Raw genomic sequence first — 23,737 nt, forward strand, 5'->3', positions numbered from 1 at the left:
CACCCGTACATCTGTTTCTTAAAAAAATAGGCAAAAACCTGCAAGAAAGAGCACGGCATTTTCAGTAACTCAATACTAAAAAAAAAAAAAACCTCCATTTACGAGTACTCACCACAATAACTAGTTTCTTGGAAAAGTAACTATTGCATTTGCTTTGTTTGTCCCAATTGGCCTTTCCTTAGTGTGCATTTTTGTATTGTTGGGAAAATAGTGAAACAATGAAGTCCCATGTTTTTGTTTTTTTACTTCAAAACAGCTGAGATCAATTCTGAATAAAATGAGTTAATACCAATCATATCTGCTTCAGAAAGTATGTCAACATAATCACCTCACTGTTTGTTTTAACCTCTTCAGACGTATCACATGATTTTATTTGACCTCATCACCAGCTCCAAATAGGTTTCTCACGCTAATCAGTGTGAATATATATTATATAAAATCATTGATACACGATTTGAAAACTACTGTTCTTTCTCTTAGTCAACTTGCTTTGCTTTATCTCATTCTTGTGACTTTAATATCAATATTTCAACCCAGATGCATGACTGTGTGACCAAAAGCATGAACAACTAAATACCTTTTTAATTCGTGCCACAATTAATACCGTTTATTATGATTTCATTAACAAGCCACATTTAGATCATGGGTTTATTGCACTTCCAGAAATTTAATACAAAATCCCACCGTACATCAAAATGTAAACAAACAGCAAATGAATCATAGAAGATAAAAAAAAACAAATGTTGGCCGTTACTTGGCCTTCAGATCCAACATTTGCAAGCAGGGTTGATAAATAAGCATACAAACAATCAGCACAGCATTATGCTAAAGAACACATATTTCCTGGCCTCCTGTGGCATCTGCTCACCACATAATCTACACTAAGGACCCCGTCTGGAAGAGAAAACTGCTTGAGCTTTTTTGTGAAAAGAATTTCAATATTGCATAATTATTAAAACTTTGAATGGCACTTTCCCTTTAGAAAATCCTTTTCCCAAATCAAAATCATCAGATGTGCACTACTTATAAGAATTCCACATTTGCACCATTTTCCAAGATATCTACAGCAGATAGAAGCGTACAGATGATCTATTATGAGATTTAGTGGAGATATGACACGAGATGCAGCTTGATACAAAGACAGAGGCATCCAAGGTTTCAATTACAAGAAGAGGCACACAGACTAGAATAATGCGATCGGATACAAGCGCATGTGCATGAATGGATTCTGTAACGATGATTTCAGAGGCAAGGGACGGTGCGTTCTTGAAACGGAGCGAAGAGTAAAACACGGGGAGTAAAGGATACACAAGTAACTACGAAACCACGTTTCCTTCACCCCTGTGGGGTAACACGATCCTGATTCCCATTCTCCAACAGCCGCCACTCGAAGAGCTGCCGCTGCTCTTCACACCGGCTCCATCAGCAGCTCCTCCAGGTCGGATCCTTCCAGCTCACGGAAAGCCGCATGGGAGCCAATCACAAACAGCGTCGCTCCTGAAAGGACAAGAAAAGAAAGAGAGGATATAAAGGTTTATTCTGAAGAAATTCATTTACAGGTGCATTTACTACAAAGCCAGTATTGCTCGCTTACGTTTTTACAAATCATTTTCAAACATTGGCTTATATCTTTGTGTATTTAAAGGTGTATGCAGTCGACCTGTATACGTGTTTATTTACTTTTTTATTGGTTTTGTTAGTAGTTTCCTCTGTAAATATGTCAATTGTGATTGTACGCCACATGGCGCCGTCGCATTAGCTCTTCTGACAGCCAGATTATCCGTAGTTTGATTTCGGTTACAGTCAGAACTATGGAGGTGAAAAAGGTTTGAGCACTTGGAAAAGTGTACGTTTTAATTGACTGTAGGTGTGACTGTCTGCATTTGCCATGTGAAGGACTATTCAGGATGTACCTTGCCTTTGCTCATAATCAACTGGGTCAGTCAGCTTCACCAACTTGTGACCCCGAGATGGAAAAATAAAGCGCTACTAAAGATGGATGGATGTTGACTGTCATAAAAGCAAATTTCCTTTAAATTCTATAAATATGCCCTTAATGGAACAGTATGCTAAACTACATTAACTATATAAGAACACAAATCTGTTTCCATTCCTTATGCCAGGAAAAGTAATACAGCCTGAACAATTAATGTACTGGACTTACCAAGAACCCAAAACACTGCAGCTCCAGCTCCAGCCAACCAGAAGACGGGAAGAGAGACGGCTCCGGCCAGGCTCATTTGATGTGGAACAGTTAGTTCTCTGCCTATATTAGATATAGAATTGAATAGAATAGAATAGCTTTAACACAATAACTGATTGAACAACAATCTGCAGGACGTAAACACATCATTATGGCTGATTTAGAAGTTATTCATATGAGCACGCATGGTTATAGAAGAACTGAGAGGTTTGTGTAACAGATTCCCTCACCAAGAATGACCAGTTTGGACTCCAGAGACTTGAGGTGGATTATGTAGAAGGCACCAACAAACACAGCCAAGGCAATCAGGAGCAAGGGTGAGCTGATACTAAAGCAAAGAACAACAACAAGGTCAGTTCAGTGGGAACTCCAGCAACACGTTTCTTAGTTTAAAACTGAAATATATATTGCTTTTAATTAAGTCACACAAATGTTCCTTCACAGAGTGAGTAAAATTTTTTTTATCTTGCAACCAAAATCATCTGAATAGTTTTAAAACGTAATCTTCCTGACAAGTTAAAAGAGCAAAAGTCAGAGCCAGCGCCTGCCCGGCCTTACATGCAGTAGAGGATGAGACCCAAAAAGATGAAGGTGTAGTTGCTGTTGTAAGTTTCGACATTTTTCACCACCCTCTGGCACACCTCCCCAAAGTTGCGGGGTTTGGAAAACTTGCGCTGATCGACGAAGCTGGCCCACGGTCGAATGGACACCCGCCGCTTGTCCACCCATTCTTTAGCCACACTGACCGAGAAGCCTTTGGGGAGCCCCAACCTGAGAATCGACACAAAGACTTGAAGCACGGAACATGCAGAGACGGAGTGAAAACATCCATGTGATGATATTTACGACTATGCCCTATGCATCTTAACACATTAGAGTGTCCTCAAAAAGTCAAGAGCTAATTTAACACTCGTTACAAATAAATGATGAATAAATGAATGCGAGTGTCTGTGATGGTCTGGTGAGAGGTCAGTGAAGTCCATCCACTACTGATCATCAGCCCTCCTCATAACTGCATTCACACCGACATCCTGTGATTCATATAATGTATCCACCCCCACCCACAAAAAAAAGACGACTTAGCCCGTACTTTGTCAGGATCCCAGCTCCACCTGAGCCAGTGGTGTGAGCATCTTCAGCAGTGAACAGATCTCCAGCCTTGCTGTCCATGTCTACAACACAGTTCTCCCCTTTCGGTGCTCCAGATAGCATCTACAGACCGTGTGCTAGAAGGGAACAACCAAACACACACAAACCATTATTCCAGGTTACCTATTGAACTCTCATTTACAGGTAAGTGCACTGCAAGAGTATTGCGGTGTGAAATAAAGCAATGGGAGGTGGGGTGAAACTGAAAATTATGGCCACATTTCGGAACAAATAAGACGCAAAGAAACGTCCAAGTCTTTATTTTCAGCAGGCTGGATTATTGTAGCAGTGTGTTTACAAGTCTAAGTGAAGAAATGAGGAAGACAGCTTACTTCATCCAGAGCCCTGACCAAGAAAGAAAGAAAGAGGGTGGAGCACATTACACCTGAGCTCCAGTCACAAAGCATCGACTTCCAAATCAAACTTCTGGTCTATAAAGCTTTGAATGGCCTCTGGCTTAAAGACATGTGAGGTTTACTGGTAGAATGTGAAACATCCAGAGCCCTGAGGTCCTCTGGAAGAAGTTTAATTAAGTGTTCCCCAGAGTCAGAAGAAACAAGGTGCGGCAGCTTTTAGTTCCTACGCTGCTCAACTGTGGAACAAGTTTCTGAACACCTGGGGACTGCAACAAACACAAGTAAAAATAACATTTGCTTCCTGTAGAGACATTGTAGTTGCAGTACAGTGCGATAATGTGAGGGTGGAAGGTTTCAGAAACAAAAGGCTCGGTCTCAGTCACGTCATACAATAAACGTCACTGTAGGCTTTTACGGTGAGCAAACAAACACGACCCGGTCAACTTATCAATATAACTCTTCTGAAATGTGTTCATTTGTGCCGTTTTATACGGATCCCAGAGTGTGACACGAACAGCTTTCCTGTTAGTGTTTGTTTGTTAAAGCCGTTAGCCTCTCAGCTAACCTCAACACCCGCTGAGGTGCAGGCAGACGGGTGGTTTTTAAACATAATCTATTGTTTCACCTGCCTGTGTCTGGCTTATTTAAATAACTTTTAGTAGACAAAGTGATTTAAAAAAGAAGGTAAACTCACGGCGGAAGATGAACAGTGCTATCTCTGATGCTTCGTGTCTCTCTCTCTCTTTCGGATGTGATGTGGATGTCTCTTTACTTCCTGCGGCGGCAGCGCTCAGCGGCGCCCCCTACCGACAGCACCTCTCATCACAGAGCGTGAATACCAGCACATGAGCGGTCACCAGTCCATCACGGGGCAAAACAAAGACAGACAACCACACACGCTCACAATCACACCCATTGGCATTTTATCGATTAACGTCACATGATTGTTTGAGGACCGTGGGAGGAAACCAGAACACAAGTATTTAAACCCATGGCCTTCTTGAGGCAAGGTGAGAGCCCTAATTATATATCCACCATTTGGGGTGAAACTAATATTCCATACCATCTGGACACAGCTTTGACCTTTTTTGCTTTACTGCATGTGGCCATAGAGTTGTATGATAGCATCACATACAACCAAAAGCGCATTTACTCCCTCCAAAAAATAAATAAATGGAGGTGCAAATAAATATTGTATAATTAAGATAACATAGCTATGAAAGACATTACTGTTTATATTATATGAAGGAAATTAATGAACTGTGATTATGGTTTGCTGATTTATTTATTTATTTATTGGATGTTTGCGCTCTTTTAGGAAAAATTTTTGTTTGCTAACCTCATGTCAAACATACAGGTAAGCCAGCATTGTTGCCAGTGGAGAAACAAACGTGTCTTTATAGATTGAGCTAAACTCTATACCTCCCTTGAGACCTCTTTGTTTTTTTTTTTTTTATATTCGTCTTCAAGGTTTCTGAGGAATCACCTGCAGAAAACTGCATTGTTCAGGTGACAAGGTGAGATTAGATGCATATTTAGTTCGGAATAACTATTACAAGCTCTCCTATTCTTTGTAAAATGTTATCTGCTGAGCAATAAAATAATATAAACTAACAATTTATGTGAAATCAAAAGAGGTTGAAAGCCATAAGTGACTCCGGGCTGCAGTTGCACCACTACTCCTCAACGGGAGTTTAACCTTTACAATCAAAGTATTAATTAATAATATTATTACGACTACTACTACTGGAACTACGAAAGGAGAAGAAGAAGAAGAAGAAGAAGAAGAAGAAGAAGAAGAAGAAGAAGAAGAAGAAGAAGAAGAAGAAGAAGAAGAAGAAGTGCTTTTCAGCAAAAGCTTAAATTGAATAAAAGAAATGTGAGTCTCACAAGCATCTTTCAGAAGAAAACATTGATCATTGTACCTTGATCAACATTTGTTTTGATTTCACATCGAGCACGCGCTCAACGTGAATACGTCACTGAACATTTGGAAGGCTGTGATTGGTCAGTTTCTCGGAGTTCTCACGCAGCAGTCCCCCTGTCTGTGGAGAATCAAATCAGCCGAGGCTTGTATTTACTGCTGTGTCGGTGAGTTGTCAGCTTTTACTCCCCCATTGTCGTTTTAAACAATAAATTGAGCCCCTCTTGTGTGTCAAAGTGAACTCTCCTGCCATTCGCAGCTCGTCGTCATGTCCTCTGCAGCCAGCGTTAGCAGGTGACAACATCCGTTAAAATCTGTTTGTAAACACTGATAAATGCATGATTAGCGTCTGGTGGTTTATATAACCGTTTCATATACAATGTCACCCAAACTCTAATACACTGTTTAATATTCTGTGGACTTAGTCGGCTGAACAAACGGTGTCCTGTACTATTTAAATTTTTTTATTGCTTGTTTTTTTTTTTTTTTTTCTTTCCCCTCTTCACAGAAACGTGACTGGTTACGTAACGCGTCAAATGGAAGATTCGCTCCACCCGCTGCTGCTGCTGGGCGTCTGAACAACAGCTGACACCTCTGGCTTCAGGACATTTGCCTTGTTAGAAAACAGCGACGGACCAAACACGTCCACGGCTGGACACGTCGCCCGCTCCAGGACGGCGTCGAGCTGACGGCGGTTAAAGGTAGGACCGCTGAGCCTCTTGCACGCCGGCGCATGAGAGTCAGCTGGGACAACCCGGAAGCTCTGCAGCTCCTGGAGTCTGTAAAGTTTGGCCAAAGGGAGGCCCTATTTTTATTTGCTTGTTGACTCAATTTCACCCAGCTTTCGGTCGGTCACTCCTTAATAATTTAAGACACACCCATAGAAGTGGCAGTGCTTTACAGAGGAATAATGGAAACGCATTCGAAGAAGTGGTTGAGGCACACTCAGGTGAATGAATAAAGCAAAAGCTTTATTAAGGGAAATGTAATAAAGAAAGTAAAATCCGTTGTTTAATGGCAAGCCTGAGCCAATCATAGTGTTTTAAGGCCAGATTTTAAAAGTGTGAGCAGTCCTCAGGTGTTCAGGAAGTTTGTTCCACAGGTGAGGAGTAAAAGAAATTGCCTTCTGACTCTGGGAAAACAGTAAACCTCTCCCGGAGGACCTCAGGGGTCTGTTTCAAATTGCACAAGTAAATCTGAGGTATATGTAGGCCCCAGACAACATTTCTTTGTTGACATCTTATTTTCGATATATGCACATCATTACAAAGCAGTGAGCAGTCTTCAAAAATGTCTCTTTTAATGCAAGCGATAAAAGGATGGAATGGTGCAACGACCGAAGGATGGTGAAACTGGACAATGTGGGCTGGAAGAACAGACAAATGCAACAAAAACCACAAGGGTTGAAATGGAGACCTGCAGCATTCGGTGAGAATAGTACACAGAAGTGCCACCGGTAGGATTTGATGTGAGACTGTAAATAATATAGCATTAGCAACCCGAGGGGTGGAGAAGAATAGCAAGTCTTCCCAAAATGAAACCCAAATATTTCTTCAGTGTCCCAATAAGCAGGCCAGCCAGGTGAAAGCGTGTAACGCCAGCACCCACCCGATTGCATGGGAAACTGCGACAATGGGTGCAGTCTCATTTTTTGAGGTACAACTTTTCCGCGATCAAAGATTTAACAGAACATTTATGTTTTTTGATCACAGAAAGTGGGAGAATAGTACAATTTCCAAATCTACGTCACACATTTAGGCTTTTTCATGTGATCCTATTTTGAGAACTGTTGCATTGCCTCTTCACGTTTCTTGGTATGGAGGCTTCTGTGGTGGCCAGCCTTCACTTCTCTCAAATGTAAGAAAGGTTTTTTTAGTTGAACCATGATGGATTAAGTTAAAAGGCAGACTCCAAAAGAAACACAAGTACAAATAAATGTATTTATGAATATTGCTGAATGTAAATTGTTTGCTGGTGTCACTACTAATGACTAATAGTCGTATATTTTTGAGTAATTACAGCTCTCATGTATGTTTAAGTTTATCAAAAGTAATGCGAGTTGTTTTGTTGTGTTTCTTAAATTTTTTTGCACAGAATTTGCGGTGGTGGAAGGTGGCAAGTGGCGATAGCCAAACTCTGACCATGCCGGCTGTGCATCACCAAGGCCACTTCCTGTACTGGGATGAAACGGAGTGTCTGAACTACTATGAGATGATGTCCCTCCATGAAGTTTTCGAGGTCGTCGGCTCCCAGCTTACGGAGACGGACGTCGAAGTTCTGTCGTTTCTTCTGAATGAAACCTGCTCCGTGCCGCACCCTCTTGATCCAGCCGGCTGGACGGTTGAGCCCAGTCCGGACGATCCGGAGGATATGGGCGCGGCCCCAAGTCCAGAGCTACTGAAGTTGTGGAGGCGGTTACAGCCTCGGGGGTCCCAGAGGCCCCCGGGGGACTTCAGACCGAAAAGTGGTCTGGAGCTCTTGCTGGAGCTCGAGAGGAGAGGGTACCTGGGCGACGGCAACCTGGAGCCGTTACTGCAACTCCTGAGAGTCCTCACTCGTCACGATCTGCTGCCTTTAGTGTCCCATAAAAAAAGACGGACCGGTAAGAGGTTTGGTTGACGGTCAAGAAAAGTTGTAAGTGCGCAAGTTCAAATGGAATAATTACCGATTTCTCTTTCCTAGTATCTCCAGAGAGAACCGGACACAAGTATGGCGTGCAGAGCAGAGAGTTGATGTGGGCGTCTGGAATGGGACACAACTACAGACAAATGGATGAACCCCTCCCTTCATTCACGCATCAATTTAACACTGGTAAATGGACTTTATTTTTTAGATGAGGAAGCAGTTTACTGAAAAGCTCCTGAAACCCTTGTTTTATTATTTATCACAAATAATATTTCTTCACTGCAGATAATCCAAGTACCTATTTTTTTTGGTGTCGAGGCATGAGAATAATTTCTGGTTTTTCATTGTGCATGGAGTGTATGCTCACCGGCCACATTACACTTTGTAACAAATGGGTTTGACACACTCTGCATGAGGGGAATGGCTTTGTTGTGATATTGCTTATAGGCTCAAAACCGGCGAGAAGAATTCCTCAGCGACTTCAGTTTAATTGATAGCATCCTGGAGTTGCAGCAGATTTTTCTGCTGTACATCTATGATGAGAATCTCCTGTTCCACCAAACCTTTAAGCTCTTATTTTATTGAGATCCGTTGAATATGAAGGCTTTTTCTAGTCCATATAATTTATTGTTTTGTGTTGTCCCACAAAAATAGCTGTTTTTTATTGTTATTCTTTTTTTTTTTATAAAGGCTTGAAGCTCAGTAAGAATACTCTAAGAATGTAGCGTTTAAACAATGCTCAGCTGATAATAAGCAGCTTGAAGTGTGAGAAGAAAATGTCTGTCACACATTTCAACTGTCAATACATTCCTGTGAAATTCACTGTTTCAATCTGACATTCAAATGGTTACATTTGAATGTAAGAGCAGAAATACACCTTTTTGAGACCAGGCAACAATTTAATGTTTTGATGAGCATTTGCCAAAAGTATCCTTGGTTAAACATTCTTGTCTGCCTTCATATTTGATATAAATGTACAGATCATAATCTTCTTGCATTTTGAAGTACTGTTGCCTTTCTGTCATCTTAATCCAGCCAAACAGGTTGGGTTTTTTTTTTTCTCTGAGATGAACCAGAGAAAATAACATTTATGTTCACTTACATAAATTCTCAAGATGGGAACACATTCTACTTAGACTTCTGTAGAAATAGACAAACAGTGGCCCAAAACATCAAAAAATATTTCCACTAACTGGCTCCATATATGGTGTGTCAGGTATTTCCCCTCCTGTTGCTGGGCCGTCTGCGAGGAGGAGGAGGAGGAAGAGAGGAAATGGCTGGAGCCGTAGACCCAAGAAACCAAGCAGACACGACCTGACGCTGCCTTCGCCACCAACACCATGTACAATGTCCTGTGGTAAGTGGAGGCCGTACATTCCTCACTTAGCTTTCTTTTTTTTTTTTTTTTATCTTAGTTTTTCATGCCCTGCATTCAGTTTCACCTTCACCTTCAAAAATGCCAAAAATAACATTTAACAAGATTTACATCTTCCCCACTTTGTTGTTGTTGTAACTCTGTTTGTTCAGGGGTTTATTTCCCCCAGTAACTTCCAAACAAATTCACATAAGTGCACATGGCTCGTCAGCATCTTGATATGAAACACCTGTGAGGTGGGAGGGATTACCTCAAAGGAGAAGTGCTCGCGAACACAGATTTAGAAATGGATCTTTTGTGTATATAGAAAATGATTTAGATCTTTGAGTTCCGTTCATGAATAATGGGAGCAAAAACAAAAATGTTGCGTTTATATTTTTGTTCAGTGTATATATATATATATATTATAGTCAAAAATCTTACTGAACGAGCTGCTAGTGTTGAATTCGCATCTCATATACATCAAAGTTCAAATTACACCAGGCAAAATTAGCTCCCAACACTCAAATTAGCATTGTTAACACACAAAAAAAACCCATTAAAACTAGAAATCTTGCACTGGTATATTTGTTTTTACTGACATTGGCTTTATTTTTGCGATTTCCTTTTTTTTTTTTCACGTCATGTTTGTGATGTTATTCTGCTTGTGATTTCATTATGCCATAACCATCTCTATAATACACATGAAATTAGTGTGACTTTTAATTTTCTTTCTTCCTTGTATAAAACCTTTACCTTTACTTTCCTCGTTGCTTCCCCTCGTTGCATCTTTTCTCTAACTCGTTGGACTCTGTCCGGCTGCTGCTAGAGTGAGGAAGAGCAGTCTGATGGACTGTTACTCCTCCGTCCACCTGTATTCCTGATACAGATGTTCTGACCAGTCACCACCGCATGCGGCTGTTGTTCTGCTTCACTGTTGAGCTTTTTAACAGCGTTTTCATGTGGTGATTCAAACTTCTGTCAGACTGCACATGTCCGAGAGAAAATGGTCTTGAGCCAGTTGTTCCACGCAGATCCAACTGGACTGAAACGCTGCACTTCATACTTCATCGTCCATGGCCTCTTTGATATCTCAACTATTGCTTGCCTTTTGATCAAAAAGACAAAGATTGCACTATCGTCTGATTTCTTCTGCGTGACGTTTGCCGAGACCTTCTCAAAAAACCTTCATTGCTTTTTGGTCAGAAAAAAAAAAATGATTGCAACAAAAATCAAATGGTTGTGTCAAATCACTTTAATAATGAAGACGGTCCTTCTTAGCTATTCAGAATGAGTGATGTACCTTTGGCCATGTTGCTCTCTTGACTCCACATTTGATCCCACCAGGTTGACTCAAGATTGTGACTCAGATCAAGTGACCTAAGTCACAGTGGATGATGGAAACGGAGAGGGAGACTGAGGAACAAGACAAAAAAAAAAAGTCTGTCCGTACATACTGCACTGTGTGTGATCGACTCAGTCATGCGCGCTGTCACAAGTCTGGGCCGATGCTCTAAGGTAAAAGAGGCTCTCCCCCTTGTTGCAACAAGGGCTGGTGATGCTGCTTCGCTCTGTGTGCAATGGTTGTGTATTCTAACGCAGATGCTCTCTCCCCTCGTCCCCCTTCAGTAGAGAAACTCTTCTTAGATTTCCTGAAATTCTCATTGGCCGATTGACCAACTCAACAGATTTTCACAAATATGGCCAATGTACAACTCTGCCATGGCAGGGACATTTAGATTAGATGCGTTTGTCCACAATGTCCACAATTGCGTAATTCAGGAGTTCAAACCGGACCAACGTGGCGGCTCAGCCACCAGCTTTCTCTATTATTTCTAAAAGCGTTCAGCAGAAAGTAGTTCTGAAAACACTTGAGGTGAGAAATAAGCTGCCCAGTTGCTGAATGTGACCTTGGTTTTTATTTTTTCACTGCAGCCAGTTTAGACGTTTTCCGAAAGTTTTGTGATGCGTCAGACCTGTACCCCCCCCCTCTCCAGTGTAAGCACCCTGATGTGATGTCATGCTTTCTGACAGTCAAGGACTCGACAAAGTAATACGCGGGGGGGGGTTCCACCTATCTATCTAGGATCCTTTACAATGGATCTATAGTGCCACTTCAATAGAGGCCACCAATAGGGAACGCGAATTGGGCTTAAACCGTCATGAGACGGGTTGGTTTCATCCTAACTGATGAAGACTTGTTGCAATAGTAATCCTGCTCAGTGGCACGGAACGCGTGCCGAACCAAAACCCTGGCCCAAAAACTGCAGTTCCTGTACCGTTGCACTAGTTCGCATTTTCAGAAAACTTTGTTGATAGTTGTGACCTCGGCCTAACAGATTTCGGGAACATTAAATAATCTTTGAGATAATGTGTTTTTGGTTTTTAATAAAAAGGAAATCAACACATTTCAGATCGTTTAAAAAAAATTATACTTTGAGTGCTGCACAACCTCAAACCACCTGCTCGTCGCGACTGGAGGATGAAGAGATTATAACTGATTACACAGTTGTAGAGTTGAAATAGGACAAATCAATACATGTGTAAGTGTGAAAACTCAACACAGGTTTTATAAGTCGTTTGTATTTACATGTGCAAACCGCTGACAAATTGACCTGGGGCACAAAGTCATTTAAAGTAGTGAGTTTTATGGTATCTTGTATGTCTGCGGGGCAGTCTCGTCCTGTCTGTAATCTGAGACGTCAAGCAGAATGTTGTTGGACATATTTGTGAAAGTGTTAATGATTACTGCTTGTGGGAAACATTTTTGAACAATTTTCTTTCCCTTACACAGCTTTCTTTTAAAAGAAAAAAAACTGTCTGCCTTGAGATTCAGTCAATGGATGTCCTACTGGCAAACCAAAGCTTCACATGAACCAGCTTTGGAGACTCAATTTCTGAAAACACCAGTTAGACAGTCCATTGTTACAGACTGGCCCTGTATTCGATTTCAGGGAATCGAAAAAAGTCTGCTACCAGCTGTTTGAAAAATGTCCATCTATTCCTTCAGTCAAGCAGCTGTGAGGGGGAAGAAAAAAAAAAGCCCAACAGTGCTCTGCTGAAGGAAGCTCATGCTGTATTGTGTGCGTGTGTGTTTGTGTGTTTGTGTGTGAGATATAGATGCGGATAGGGCGGTTCAACCCATTGCTGGCCTCTAAGCATTCAAACAGACCTCAGATACGCTTTTTTTTTTTTGTCGTGATTTATGTCTCGGATCATTTTTAACAAAGTGACTCGTGACGTTTGACATTGACAACTGCTGTTCCGACTGCCCAGAGGGTGTTTGTACCTGCAGCCCGGCGGTGGTGTTGTGCCGTCTAAATGGGACGCTTGGTTTAAATGGTCACCGTGTTGACCGGTGTTCAAGTCGTATCTTAAATAACGGGTGAGGGTAAAGGGGGAAAATTCCAAAGCGTCCCACTTAGACACTTCCATACAGTATTTTTTCGAGCTGCAGCAAAGCAATTGTGGCCCGAAGTAACTTGTCAATACCAATTACTGGCGTGACGTCGGTCGTTAAAACGAAGACCCGAGTGCTCTGCAATGCTTGATGTTCAAAGAGTACGGCCCGTTCAACACGTATCCAACCGACCTGTGCTTCTTCTCTCTCTTTTTTTTCCCTCTTTCTCTTTTTTTTCCCTCTTTCTCTTTTTTTTCCCTCTTTCTCTCCTTTCTCTATGTTCACAGTTCTAAACAGACCGACCTGTGTGTCAGGAAAACTGTATCCTCACACACAATGAGAGGGGGAGAGAGTGAACAGTAAATGTTCCGACTACGCAAACTGGTACAGAGGGTGGGTTTTGTCTTTGGGGGGGGGGGGGGGAGTTCTGTCTGCCTGTCTCTCGATACTCCCCTAACTCCACTCTCACGGTCAGTCGTTCAGCAGAAAAACGGATCGATAACGAGTTGAAGTTCTCCGTGCCAAGTGACTCCTCGTAAATGGGTACTTAAAGTTTTTTTCTTTTTCTTTTTTTTTTCTTTTCTCTCCCCCTCCTCCTTTCGTTGGGGTGAGATGAGGAAGCCAAACGGGGCTTGGTGTTTAAAGTGAGAAAATGAAAGCTGTGCTTCCTAATGTCCTGTCTAAGTGGATGTCTCTGTGTCTGATGAAGCGTGAAGTGCTCTGTAACCCTAACAAAATGACTATGGCTGTGTTCCTGTGGTTTTAAATGGCCTTCTCCTCACCGACACTATCTCTACCTTCGTCCTGCCCGCCATGAAATGGGACGGCGGAATGGAGGCCATCTTTAAATACAGTAATTGCACGAAGGGGCAGGTGTTGATCTCATCCTCCAGCAATGTAATGACTTAAAAAGGTCAAATAGGAGCAGCACTAACTTAACATTTCATTTTCTGCGTTGTGTGACAGTGTTGGATTAAAAAGTAGTTTAATATTTTAATATTAAAGTTTATTATTATAGTTTTACATAGTCGCACTGAAATATTAACAGCTTCTTGTTACTGTTCTGTTAATGTTTGAAAGAACTTGATATTATAGTAAATAATACAATGTCAACACAATAACAATTTTTTTATGTTTTGCACCATTAAATCACAATTGACACATTTTTTATAACAGAAAATGGCTTTTTAACAAGAAAAAGAAATGCTAGAAATTAGTAGGTGTGTGTTCAAAGAGTTCCTGACACAGTAGGTTTTAGTCCTGGATTTTTTTTTTTTGCCCCTACCTTACTAAAACAGTAGAACTATAGCAGTGCATGATGAAGTCCACTATCAAGCTGCAGGGGATTCAAATTCAAGAAGTGATATAATTGTCATTGTCAGCCATGGGAGCCTTCCCAGTAACTGTTGAGCTGATTGTTTAGAACCCGTCACTACTGATCTGAAGTTAACAGCACTGGCACATTTGGCTCCATTCAAGTCTGCTATTGCTAATTTAGCGGCTGAAGATTTGAGCGCCAAGAACATTGCATTGGGGAAACTGTTTTTAAGTCCATCTCTTATTTCTCGGCTTGTTTTGGGCGTCAAAATGAACCAGTCGGTAAACTGAGGACTGATGCAGTTGCATGAAGTCAATGCATTGATGCAGTGAGCGAAGGCGACAGTAGTAACTTGCGCTTGGGAGAGTTTATTCTCATCTTGCACGTATTGAAAAAGAAAAACAATGACTGACATCTGGAATAATGAAATGTAACGTGCGTGCATGTTTTAATGTTGCTCTCCACTCTGAGGGTGAAAGAGTCTCTCACTTCCTGATAAATCAGGACAGCAGTCGACACGACCTTGTTTTAAGACAAACCAAGTCACTCTGAACCTTTACACAGTGATTAATTCTATTTAGTGCCATGACGACGTCGGCGTGCGTCGCTCCAGGCACAGAAACACTTATTCTGGATTGATCGTCTTATTCTGATGGATATCATTTGTTTTGGGGTTCTTTTCACTTGTCTTCAGGCTCATACAATTATTTTTGATTTGGGTCCACTTGATGCAGCTTGTATCACAGGAATAATCTTACCAGCTGCTCAAGGTTCACGGTTTGACTGTTTCATAGCAAAAGATAAAAAAAATAAAATAAAAAAAAAAAGCAGAGATGAAAAGCTGATAAAGAAAATGCCTTGTCGTCTTCTTTTTTTCTTTTCTTTTTTCTTTTTTCACGAAGAACAATTTTTTTGTACAATAATGTGTCAAATTTGCATCTGGGTGTTTTTTTCTAAATGGATTTTCCTTTTTAAAAAGGTACAAGGCTATTTTAAGTTAATATATTAGGTCCAAATGTGTTTCTGCAAAATGTCTGTTCCTCATTCTTGTGCTGTATAATGCCTTAAAAAAAAAAAAGACCGTCTGTGTTCATCTTTTGTGGCTGAGCTCAACGTACAAATTCGATGATGTCCATCCAAACGTGAGTTTTTTTCCTGCCGCCCTTATTTATAAACCTGCATATTTTAACCATTCGCCAAAGCCCATTGATTTAATGTCTCATTTGATCCAGTCTTCTGGTTTAATGTTTGTCTAATTATTGGCTTATGAAGGATGAATACAAAAGCCAGTGTTTGCTTATCGCTCTCCGACAAATGTTAAGAGATGCAAAATCGATGCCTTAATTAAACATTTGCATTTCTAATGTTGGCATTTTCTAAACTTTGGAGCACTCGAGTCCTGTGCCTTTCCCTGTAGAGCCAAGCGAAGTATGGCTGCAGAGAGAGCGGACGTGACTCTTCAGTTGAAAAGCGTTTGGCAAGTGGAATTGTGTTCACCGTTCAGCAGCGTCAGACCTTGATACGTTGGCGTCGAGGGCTTGGAGCTCTTCTTAAATAACGCCATTAACTGAGACTCCCGTAAGGCGAAAAACTCTATTTCATATGTGTATATATATATATATATATATATATATGTATTTGAGAAGACACAATCATTTCAAATTCAATGCTCATTTGATAAAAAAATATTCAAATGTGAGCACATTGCCTGTGCTTTTACCATTTATATATTTATTTACGTGTATTTTATATGTTTAAATGTGTTTAATGCCACTACGCATCAATCAAAGTTGGCTTATTTCCTTCATAAAATTTTTTTTTTTTTTAAGTTTTCCATGAGTGTGTCACCTTCAGGATGTCTGTGGAAACTGGATGTTGCTGGTTTTGAATGCTGTGAAGGGGTTTTTGAGTGGGAGGAGTGGATTTTTGTTGCAGCGAGAGTCGGCAGCAGCGGGTTTCCTCTCGGAGCTCTGGAGTAATGACATGGGGATGATCTCAGCGTTGCTCTTGCTCAGTACAGTATGTATCCTCTAATCTTTCTCGCCGTGCCGTTGCATGACCACCAATCCCGTTGCCGCAGAACTCCAGACGCCATCGATTCTCAGCTTTTAAGCATTTTGATCAGGATAAATCTGACTTTTAAAAACACACACACACACCAAAAAGGAGTCGCTCTGGGGCTTTGGCACTGCTGAGTAGTTTTCTTTTATTCCCACCGTGATATTTGCTCGGTGTCGAGTTCATTTGAACTTACACATGACGAAAACACTGCAGTCATTGTTTATGTGCAGGTTGTCAGCATTCTCTTGCACCAGTGTCCTTTTGATTCCGTTTGTTAACCTCCAATAACAAAAAAAGCAAAAAACAGAAACCAAACGCCTATAATGGTAGAATTGCTTGTCAAAAGAAATCGCTCTCCTGACTCACTTCCAGTGTGTCCCAACTGTCACATTTATTTTGACTGGAAAAAAACTAAACCCGGAGCTTATATCTGCATTCAGACCAAAAATGCACGCAGGTGGGTTGATCCATCTCTGGTGCCCTTCATAAGTGACTTTGTCCTGCCGCACCGTCCTACTTGCTTTTTTTTTTTTTTTAATTATTATTTTTGTCTCGAGTTGTTCAAAAGAAACATCCTGACGTTTTGCTGTGAATCATTTCCAGTCCTCTCCGTAGTGAGCTTTTCAGATCACCCTTTACTTTTGAGCTCTCAATGCTGCTTTATATTTTCTTTTCTTGAATGCAAAGTCAACCTTTTAGTAATTGTCGTCTTCCTTTTTTCTCTCCTTTGTTTTTTTTTTTGTTTTTATTTCCATGACTCCCCTTTTCCTCCCTCCCGTCTCTTGTGTGGACTGTTTCAACTCCTCATTTGTGTCCCTGTAACATTTCCTCACTGTCACTACTGTCTTGTTTTTGCCACTTTTTTTTTCTTTTCCCCCCTCTTCACCCATTCTTCACTCTGCCTTTGCTCCACTGTCATTATTCCCCCTCTTTCCCTTTATTCACCCTATGATTACTTTCCTCCCATTTCTCCCCACTCACTGCCCAACACCACCACCGCCCTTTCTGCCATTATCAGACATCCAGCTGCGCGTCCGGGCCGAATACCTGGAGCACGAGTCGGCGCTCCGTGACGGCGTCTCCTCAGACAAGCGCCAGCCGCTGGAGCGGCAGTTCGAGTTGTTCAGCCAGGCCAACTCGCTGCTGCGAGCCAGAGACCTGGGCTCCGTGGTCTGTGACATCAAGTTCACCGAGCTGGACAACCTGGAGGCCTTCTGGGGCGACTACCTGAGCGGCGCTCTGCTGGAGGCCCTCAAGGGAGTCTTCATCACCGACTCGTTGAGGAGGGCCGCCGGCACCGAGGGCGTCCGTCTCCTGATCAGCGTGGACCAAGACGACTACGAGAGGGGCAGGAAGCTGCTGAGACTGAGGAAAGTGCTCTCGTCCAGTAATGGTGGACACACGGAGACTTACTGAACTCTTGTGGGTGGTCATAGACTTTTTTTCTTCTTTTTTTTTTCCCCTGGGTGTGTCGCGCTGACGATGAAGAATAGAATAGCAGGATGCAGAACTGAAGGTTCTGGGTGCAGGTGAAGGTTCACGTACGTTCAAGTCTCCCTTCTCTAGTTGTAATCCCGTTAAAATCCACTGGATGGCAGCACTTACCATTGCTTCTTTGTGCAATTTTTTTTTTTTTTTTTTTTTTTTTTACATAGTCGCATCTTAATCAGACTATTGCCATTATTTCTGACTGACAAATGAATATTGACAAATTGATGTGATTTCCTTTTGGCTCCATGCAACGGTGCTACTTTGTAAGACCTCAGACTAAAACACGATGTGGAACCAGCAAGTCTGTGGCAGCAAGAGTGGTAAAGCTCCTCATGATATTATCTATATATAATAAGTTAAACTCAAACAACTGGGCTGCCACAGTGAAGAAGTACTGTGTGTTTGTGTTACATGTTCAAGCTTTCATAATATTTTATGTTGAGTTCTTTGTTAATTTTTCTGGTTTCTTGAATGGACAGTGGTCGCCCATATCCCAGTCCATTGGATGGTCTGTTTTGATTGAGAAATTTGTTTTGAAAAAAAAAAAAAGTTATTACCTGGCACTTAAACTTCAAACTAATTGAATAGATAACACACCAGGGCAGGGAAGAAAAGTAAATGTTGAAAATGTGAGCCCGCTCAAACTTACTAACTCACCTTTTGTGTGCAACTTCAGAGAAGCGGTTCACACGTGTACACCTCGATAACAAACACTGGAACTTCATTCCTGTCTACCTCGATAACCCAACTTGTGATTGCTGTGGTCAGTGGATACAGCAGATGACAGTCGTGATTAGAGCCGCGTCTCAACAGACCATGGAAGATTCATCATCGCGGGCTTGTCGACGGCAACCCGGATAATGCGGCGGTGGCTTGCGCGCCGGGCTTCCAGCAAGGCCTCAGCAAGTGCTTCTCTCAGCAAGTAAAGCACAGGACAGTGCGTCGGTCAATAGAAGTGATGTTGGGGAGATCAAAATCAAAAGTGCACATCCCAGCTCCACTCAGCCCTGCTATGTAGGCCCAGTAGAGTGGCTCACGGACAGCTGTCTAGTCACCCTGCTGGAACTAATGCCTGGACTTCACTCATAGAAGGCGATCAATAAGGCCCCTCTCTCTAAGTCCCTTCATACAGGCACGACTTAAGCAGGCAGACAGTGTCTGAAGTGCAGAACTCTGCAGGGCCAGCAGAGACCGGGACAATGGACACATTTACATGTTCGTGTTGGTGTGTGTGTGTTTTTGCGAAGGGAATTTATTGATGTTTGTTTTTTGTTCATTTAAAGAGGAAAAAAAATAAATAAATACATGCATAAAAGCAGGAAACAATTTTGTTTGTAGAAAAATTTGCTTTTTGTTTTTGTTGGGCAATTGTTTTGTGGAAATCTTTATATTTTAGAAATTCATCCTGGTGATTAATAAAGATTTTGATGGACAAGAATGGTTATTTACCTTTATTGCTTTTTTTTTTTTTTTTATGTGAAAATCAAATCCTGTAGTCAGTTACTGTGTAACCAAATGGGGGGTTTATTGGATTCTCTCCAATACATACAAGTGAAATAGCTCAGAATGAATTAGTTTGAGCTTTGAATGTTTCCCTTATTTTACTCAATCTGTGCTTTTATAAACTTTTTTTTTTTTTTTTTTTGCTCGTAAGATTTCAAATCTTCACACAGCATCACTTCAAATATTCCGAAAGGTGTGTTGAATGTCTTTGTTGTAGCCTCCTTTTATCTCCAGCCATTTTTTTTTTTTTTTTTTTTGAATTGTCATTTTTCTTGGTCCTCCACCCTCTGTACCTGTATTAGAGGGAGTTTGCCCTCTCCTTGCCCCCCAAGTGGTTTGAAGAGGGCCATCGAATGCAGGTCACCGTGGATCAAATCCTTAATTATTTCTCCTTGCTCTTAGCTGTCAGATTGACGAAAACCGAGGGAGGGTGTGTGCCTCTATCATGTCGTCAAATTACTGACGCTCATGCCGCGTTTTCCCACTTATTGTGGGAAAAACTGTCGGTTTAATGAAGAGAATTATGCTTGAAGCATTGGCAAACATTTTTATTTTACTATAATATATATTATTCAATTACTTTTTTTTTTTAATGAGCTACTTCTGAGATATGAATATGATTATGAGACATTTCTAGCTGTTTCATAGATGTTTCCTGTTCTGGGTTTATTCAGTCAATTTAGCTCCGACGGTGATAATTTATGTTGCATAAAAAATTCATCGGAGTCCATTACAAATGTCATTTGGTGCGTAATTCTGAAACCAAATCAATCGGTCTACAGAATCCTAACTTTTAGGATGCGGCATTAGCAGAAAGAATAGCAATGATCCACATTCAATGTTTCACCGTCAACGTTTTTTTGTACTTCATTTCTCAGTGTCTGGATGTGATGCCTCATCTTCTCCAGACATAATTAAGTCCTCTGATGTCAACACTTCTCAAACGCATCAATAAATAATGTCTGCAAAAGGGCACTTTGAAGAGCCACCTCATTGAACCTTGGGAAAAAAACCAAAAAAAAAAGCAGCAATGTGGACTGCCACTTCCTTTTGCTAATTGGCTCACGGTCCTCAAGGCACAGGAATGACCCGGGGATTCAACTTTCTTGAGATGTATCGTCCGTTCTGCATGTTTATTGTGCAAGTCGCATGAGACGACGGAACAAGTTGGAATTCCAAGAGTTGGATGTTTTGTTTTGAATATTCAAGCACGTCGTTGCATCTGTGCCGCATGAAAAGCCATACGATTATCGGATCGGCTATAAGCCCTCTGACAACACCCCTTATCTTACAAAAAAAAAAAGCTGCTGAGTGTATAAATGAAGTTTTGCTATTGACTTGCCATCACGGGGAACAGTAACCCTCTGGGAAAAACCTGATGGGGCCGTTTCTACCCTGTTCAGAGCATGCCTTGTTTGATGGCCAGCCGAAACGCCCCGGGCCTGCCTTGGGGAAAACTGAGATTTTTTTTTTTTTTTTGAAAGCCCCAGTTCTCACCACACCCGGCCTTGAAGCAAGACCAGCGATGTGATACCCAGAGGGAGACCCAGGCACAGTGTCTTGAGAAGTCTGCAAAAAAACTACAGAGGTCCAACTCAAAGGATGCCGTCGTGTTCCTCCTCCCTCTGAACAGTCACTCCCTCTCGGATGGCCCCGCCACGACGGCGGATTTGTTCGTCTGTGAAATTGGGGCGCACATCTATATCTCTCGGGAACATTATGCTCGCAGATATCCAAGGACAAGATGAAGGCGGGGCGTCGTCGACTCTTATTTGCGCCAGGCGGCCCTCGCTCTCAGAAGTCGTCACTCAAGTGTCTCCGTCGCAAGTTCTTCTTTATCCGTTTACAAACCATAAAGACTTTAAGGCTAAGGTTGTTAAGACTGAAGCTCCGATCTTTGCAGAGAACACTTTCTCAAGACAGACCTCTGCAGAAAAGCACAAACTCTATACTTTCCAAATGAGATGTGTCCAAAGAAAATTTGCAAAGTTGAAAATGTGTGAATTTTCAGTTTCTGTCCATTTCAATCTATTGACATTCCCGAGATAGTATTTCCTAAAGACTTTCGCCACAATGAAAAGATTAAAAGACACAAAAGATTCAAACTTCAGGAGACAATTTACAGTTCTGTGAAGCTACCATGCAGCCCCAAATCTACTGATTTAACCCAATATGTTCATTTTTTTTTTTTAATTAAACTTTACATTTGTAAAAAGTCAAATGTAACCTTTGTTGGTTTTGTCGTCAGGAGTGTTTCTGAACCAGCGGGGAAGCTTTGTCATGTCAGTATTTCTTTTATTTCTCAGTTTCCAGAGTTTGGTTAAGCTATGGCAATTCACTGGTTCTTATTTTAGATTTCCAAAACAAACGTGACACTTATATCAGTTTATTTAATGATATATATATAAAACAATGTGTCATGTGAATTAATCCCACTTTGTAAGGATCTTCTGATAATAGGACGATGGTGCTGAAGGATAGTTTTGAGTCTTAACAAAACTTCACAGCCTCCTCAAACCTCCACATCCCGACATCGTAGCGGCCAGTACCGGCAGCTGCTGACCCTCAAAGCCCACATCCCATCATTGCCCCCCCACCCCCACCCTGCAGCGTCGGCACAGCGGCAGCTTTCAGCCAATGGGCTCCCTCGCTGCTCCACACATCTACATCCAGGTTAAGGTTTGCACCGATGGGGGTCAAAGATCCCGTTGCCATGGCGACCGAGTGGCTGTCCTGCGATGCTTTCCACCACGAAATTCAGCCACGAGCAGAAGCCATTGACAAGAAGCGAAGCAATGATGAAGCCGGTATTGCAAATAATGAAACTCCATTGTCTTTTTTTTTTTGTTATTTAACGAATCGGTCAGTTTCAACATGTGTTTTCACGTTCTATTACCAACTGGAGGAAATGACTTGAAGTAAAATATATAACACTGCTCACCTCTCTTTTTTTTTCTCTTTTTCTTCTACACCCATCACACGTTGAACATTTGGTGAAGTGAATGTTCAGTTTATTGCCTAAACCACTTCATAGAGACATCAGAGAGGGTTCTGTGTTCCACGGTGCAAATTGTATTGGTGTACAGAAGCTAATGTAATGCCGGGCTGTGTGGCAGGGGACTGGTCATCATCCTCCTGGAGACTTTATTCCACTGTCCGCAGGTGTTCCTCACACCTCCTTGATTGGATGGAGACTGAAGTCATCTCGCGGTAGCTCAGGCCTAAATCAGCCTCCTATCGAAACGTGTCATCTAAAGCTGATAGACACTATAGCCGTCCGCGGGCCCGCTGGGGCTGCTGTTATTGTATGTATACCCCGCAGCATATCCCACGTCCCTCTGATGGGGGAGAATTGTGTCGCTTTTCTTGAGGGGAGAAAATTAGATTAAGTGATCTGTCTCAAAAGCCTTCTTCTTGCTTGGTTTCCCCTCTGCACCTCGGCGGTGTGGTGCCGCTCATTTCCAAACAATAGGTATGCATTTAAATGTTCTATTTGTGCACAATTCTGGGATTAATCCTGTCTGTCGCTTCATTTCTAACCCTGAATCTTTTTATTTTTTTTATCAACATTATCGTTGACATTTTATTCCCTGCATGACTAGAGTTGGTTAAAAAAAAAAGTGATTGTTTTAATTGTGTGATGGCCACGTGATTTGATGAACCACGCCGAACCTTGAGCCACGGTCAGTGTGTCCCGATTAGGGAGGAAAATGCAGCTTTCCCTCCTCCATACTGAGCACGAAGGAGCGCGTTGTCCAGCTGCCTGCAGGGGGCAGCACATAGATGCGTGGCCACATTTAAAGAAGGCCTCATATTCAAAGCAGCAGAAGCTTCCTTGGTGAAAATCGACTCAAGTTGTCGGGTCACGTGCAATTCTGCTCTGCGAGAGAAGTTGGAGGGAAAACTCCCGAGTCGTTCGTAGAACTGTGACAACTTTACAGCCTATTCACGCATGCGTAATGAGGTCGTTATGCAGACATGACGCTCTTTGTGTGTTGGATCACACCGGGGCCCGTTGTACCGCACAGTGAATTAACCAAGTCAACATTAATGTTGCCCAAAACCATCACGTTTCAGAGAACATGGCTGCAGGCTTGCAACGGGGATAAATAATGACCTGGCCGCTTTTGACTGCTGATTACCGTTTTCAGACGTGACCAGACCCTCATGGGTGCACTCTCATCCTCTGTGTCTCATGCACGCGCTTTTTTCCCCTCCTCAGCAGCAGCACCACAGCCACCGGGTCGCCATGGAAACGGTTGAGAGACACACGTCGTGGGTGAGAGATGGAGAAAGAAAGGGAGAGAGAGAGAAAGAGAAAGAGAGAGGGACACGGAGAGAGAGAGAGAGAGA

General features: G+C 41.9%; 2 protein-coding genes across 3 annotated transcripts; one reads left to right on the top strand and one right to left on the bottom strand.

Moving 5' to 3' along the window:
* Positions 1–578: 578 nt before the first annotated feature.
* On the bottom strand, positions 579–4,486 carry rabac1 (Rab acceptor 1 (prenylated)). Its single transcript, XM_080501003.1, has 6 exons — positions 4,403–4,486; positions 3,294–3,429; positions 2,762–2,974; positions 2,434–2,531; positions 2,165–2,266; positions 579–1,497 (listed from the first exon to the last, which is right to left on the bottom strand). The coding sequence occupies exons 2-6, from the start codon at positions 3,413–3,415 to the stop codon at positions 1,409–1,411; spliced, it is 624 nt and encodes a 207-aa protein (XP_080357129.1). The 5' UTR covers positions 3,416–3,429; positions 4,403–4,486; the 3' UTR covers positions 579–1,408.
* A 1,271-nt stretch (positions 4,487–5,757) lies between these two features.
* Positions 5,758–19,311, top strand: dedd1 (death effector domain-containing 1). 2 transcript variants are annotated; one of them, XM_080500999.1, is made up of 7 exons: positions 5,758–5,799; positions 5,892–5,926; positions 6,141–6,333; positions 7,727–8,234; positions 8,315–8,443; positions 9,474–9,614; positions 17,409–19,311. In XM_080500999.1, the coding sequence occupies exons 4-7, from the start codon at positions 7,775–7,777 to the stop codon at positions 17,804–17,806; spliced, it is 1,128 nt and encodes a 375-aa protein (XP_080357125.1). In that variant the 5' UTR covers positions 5,758–5,799; positions 5,892–5,926; positions 6,141–6,333; positions 7,727–7,774; the 3' UTR covers positions 17,807–19,311. The 2 variants fall into 2 exon arrangements, 1 of the variants encoding a protein (XP_080357125.1); XR_013936738.1 differs by lacking the exons at positions 5,758–5,799; positions 5,892–5,926; positions 6,141–6,333; ... (1 more) ...; positions 8,315–8,443; positions 9,474–9,614 and adding an exon at positions 15,955–16,348 and having other exon boundaries at positions 17,409–17,550.
* The last annotated feature ends 4,426 nt before the right edge of the window (positions 19,312–23,737 follow it).

Source organism: Blennius ocellaris (genome assembly GCF_963422515.1).
Source record: "Blennius ocellaris genome assembly, chromosome: 8".
NCBI lineage: Eukaryota > Metazoa > Chordata > Actinopteri > Blenniiformes > Blenniidae > Blennius > Blennius ocellaris.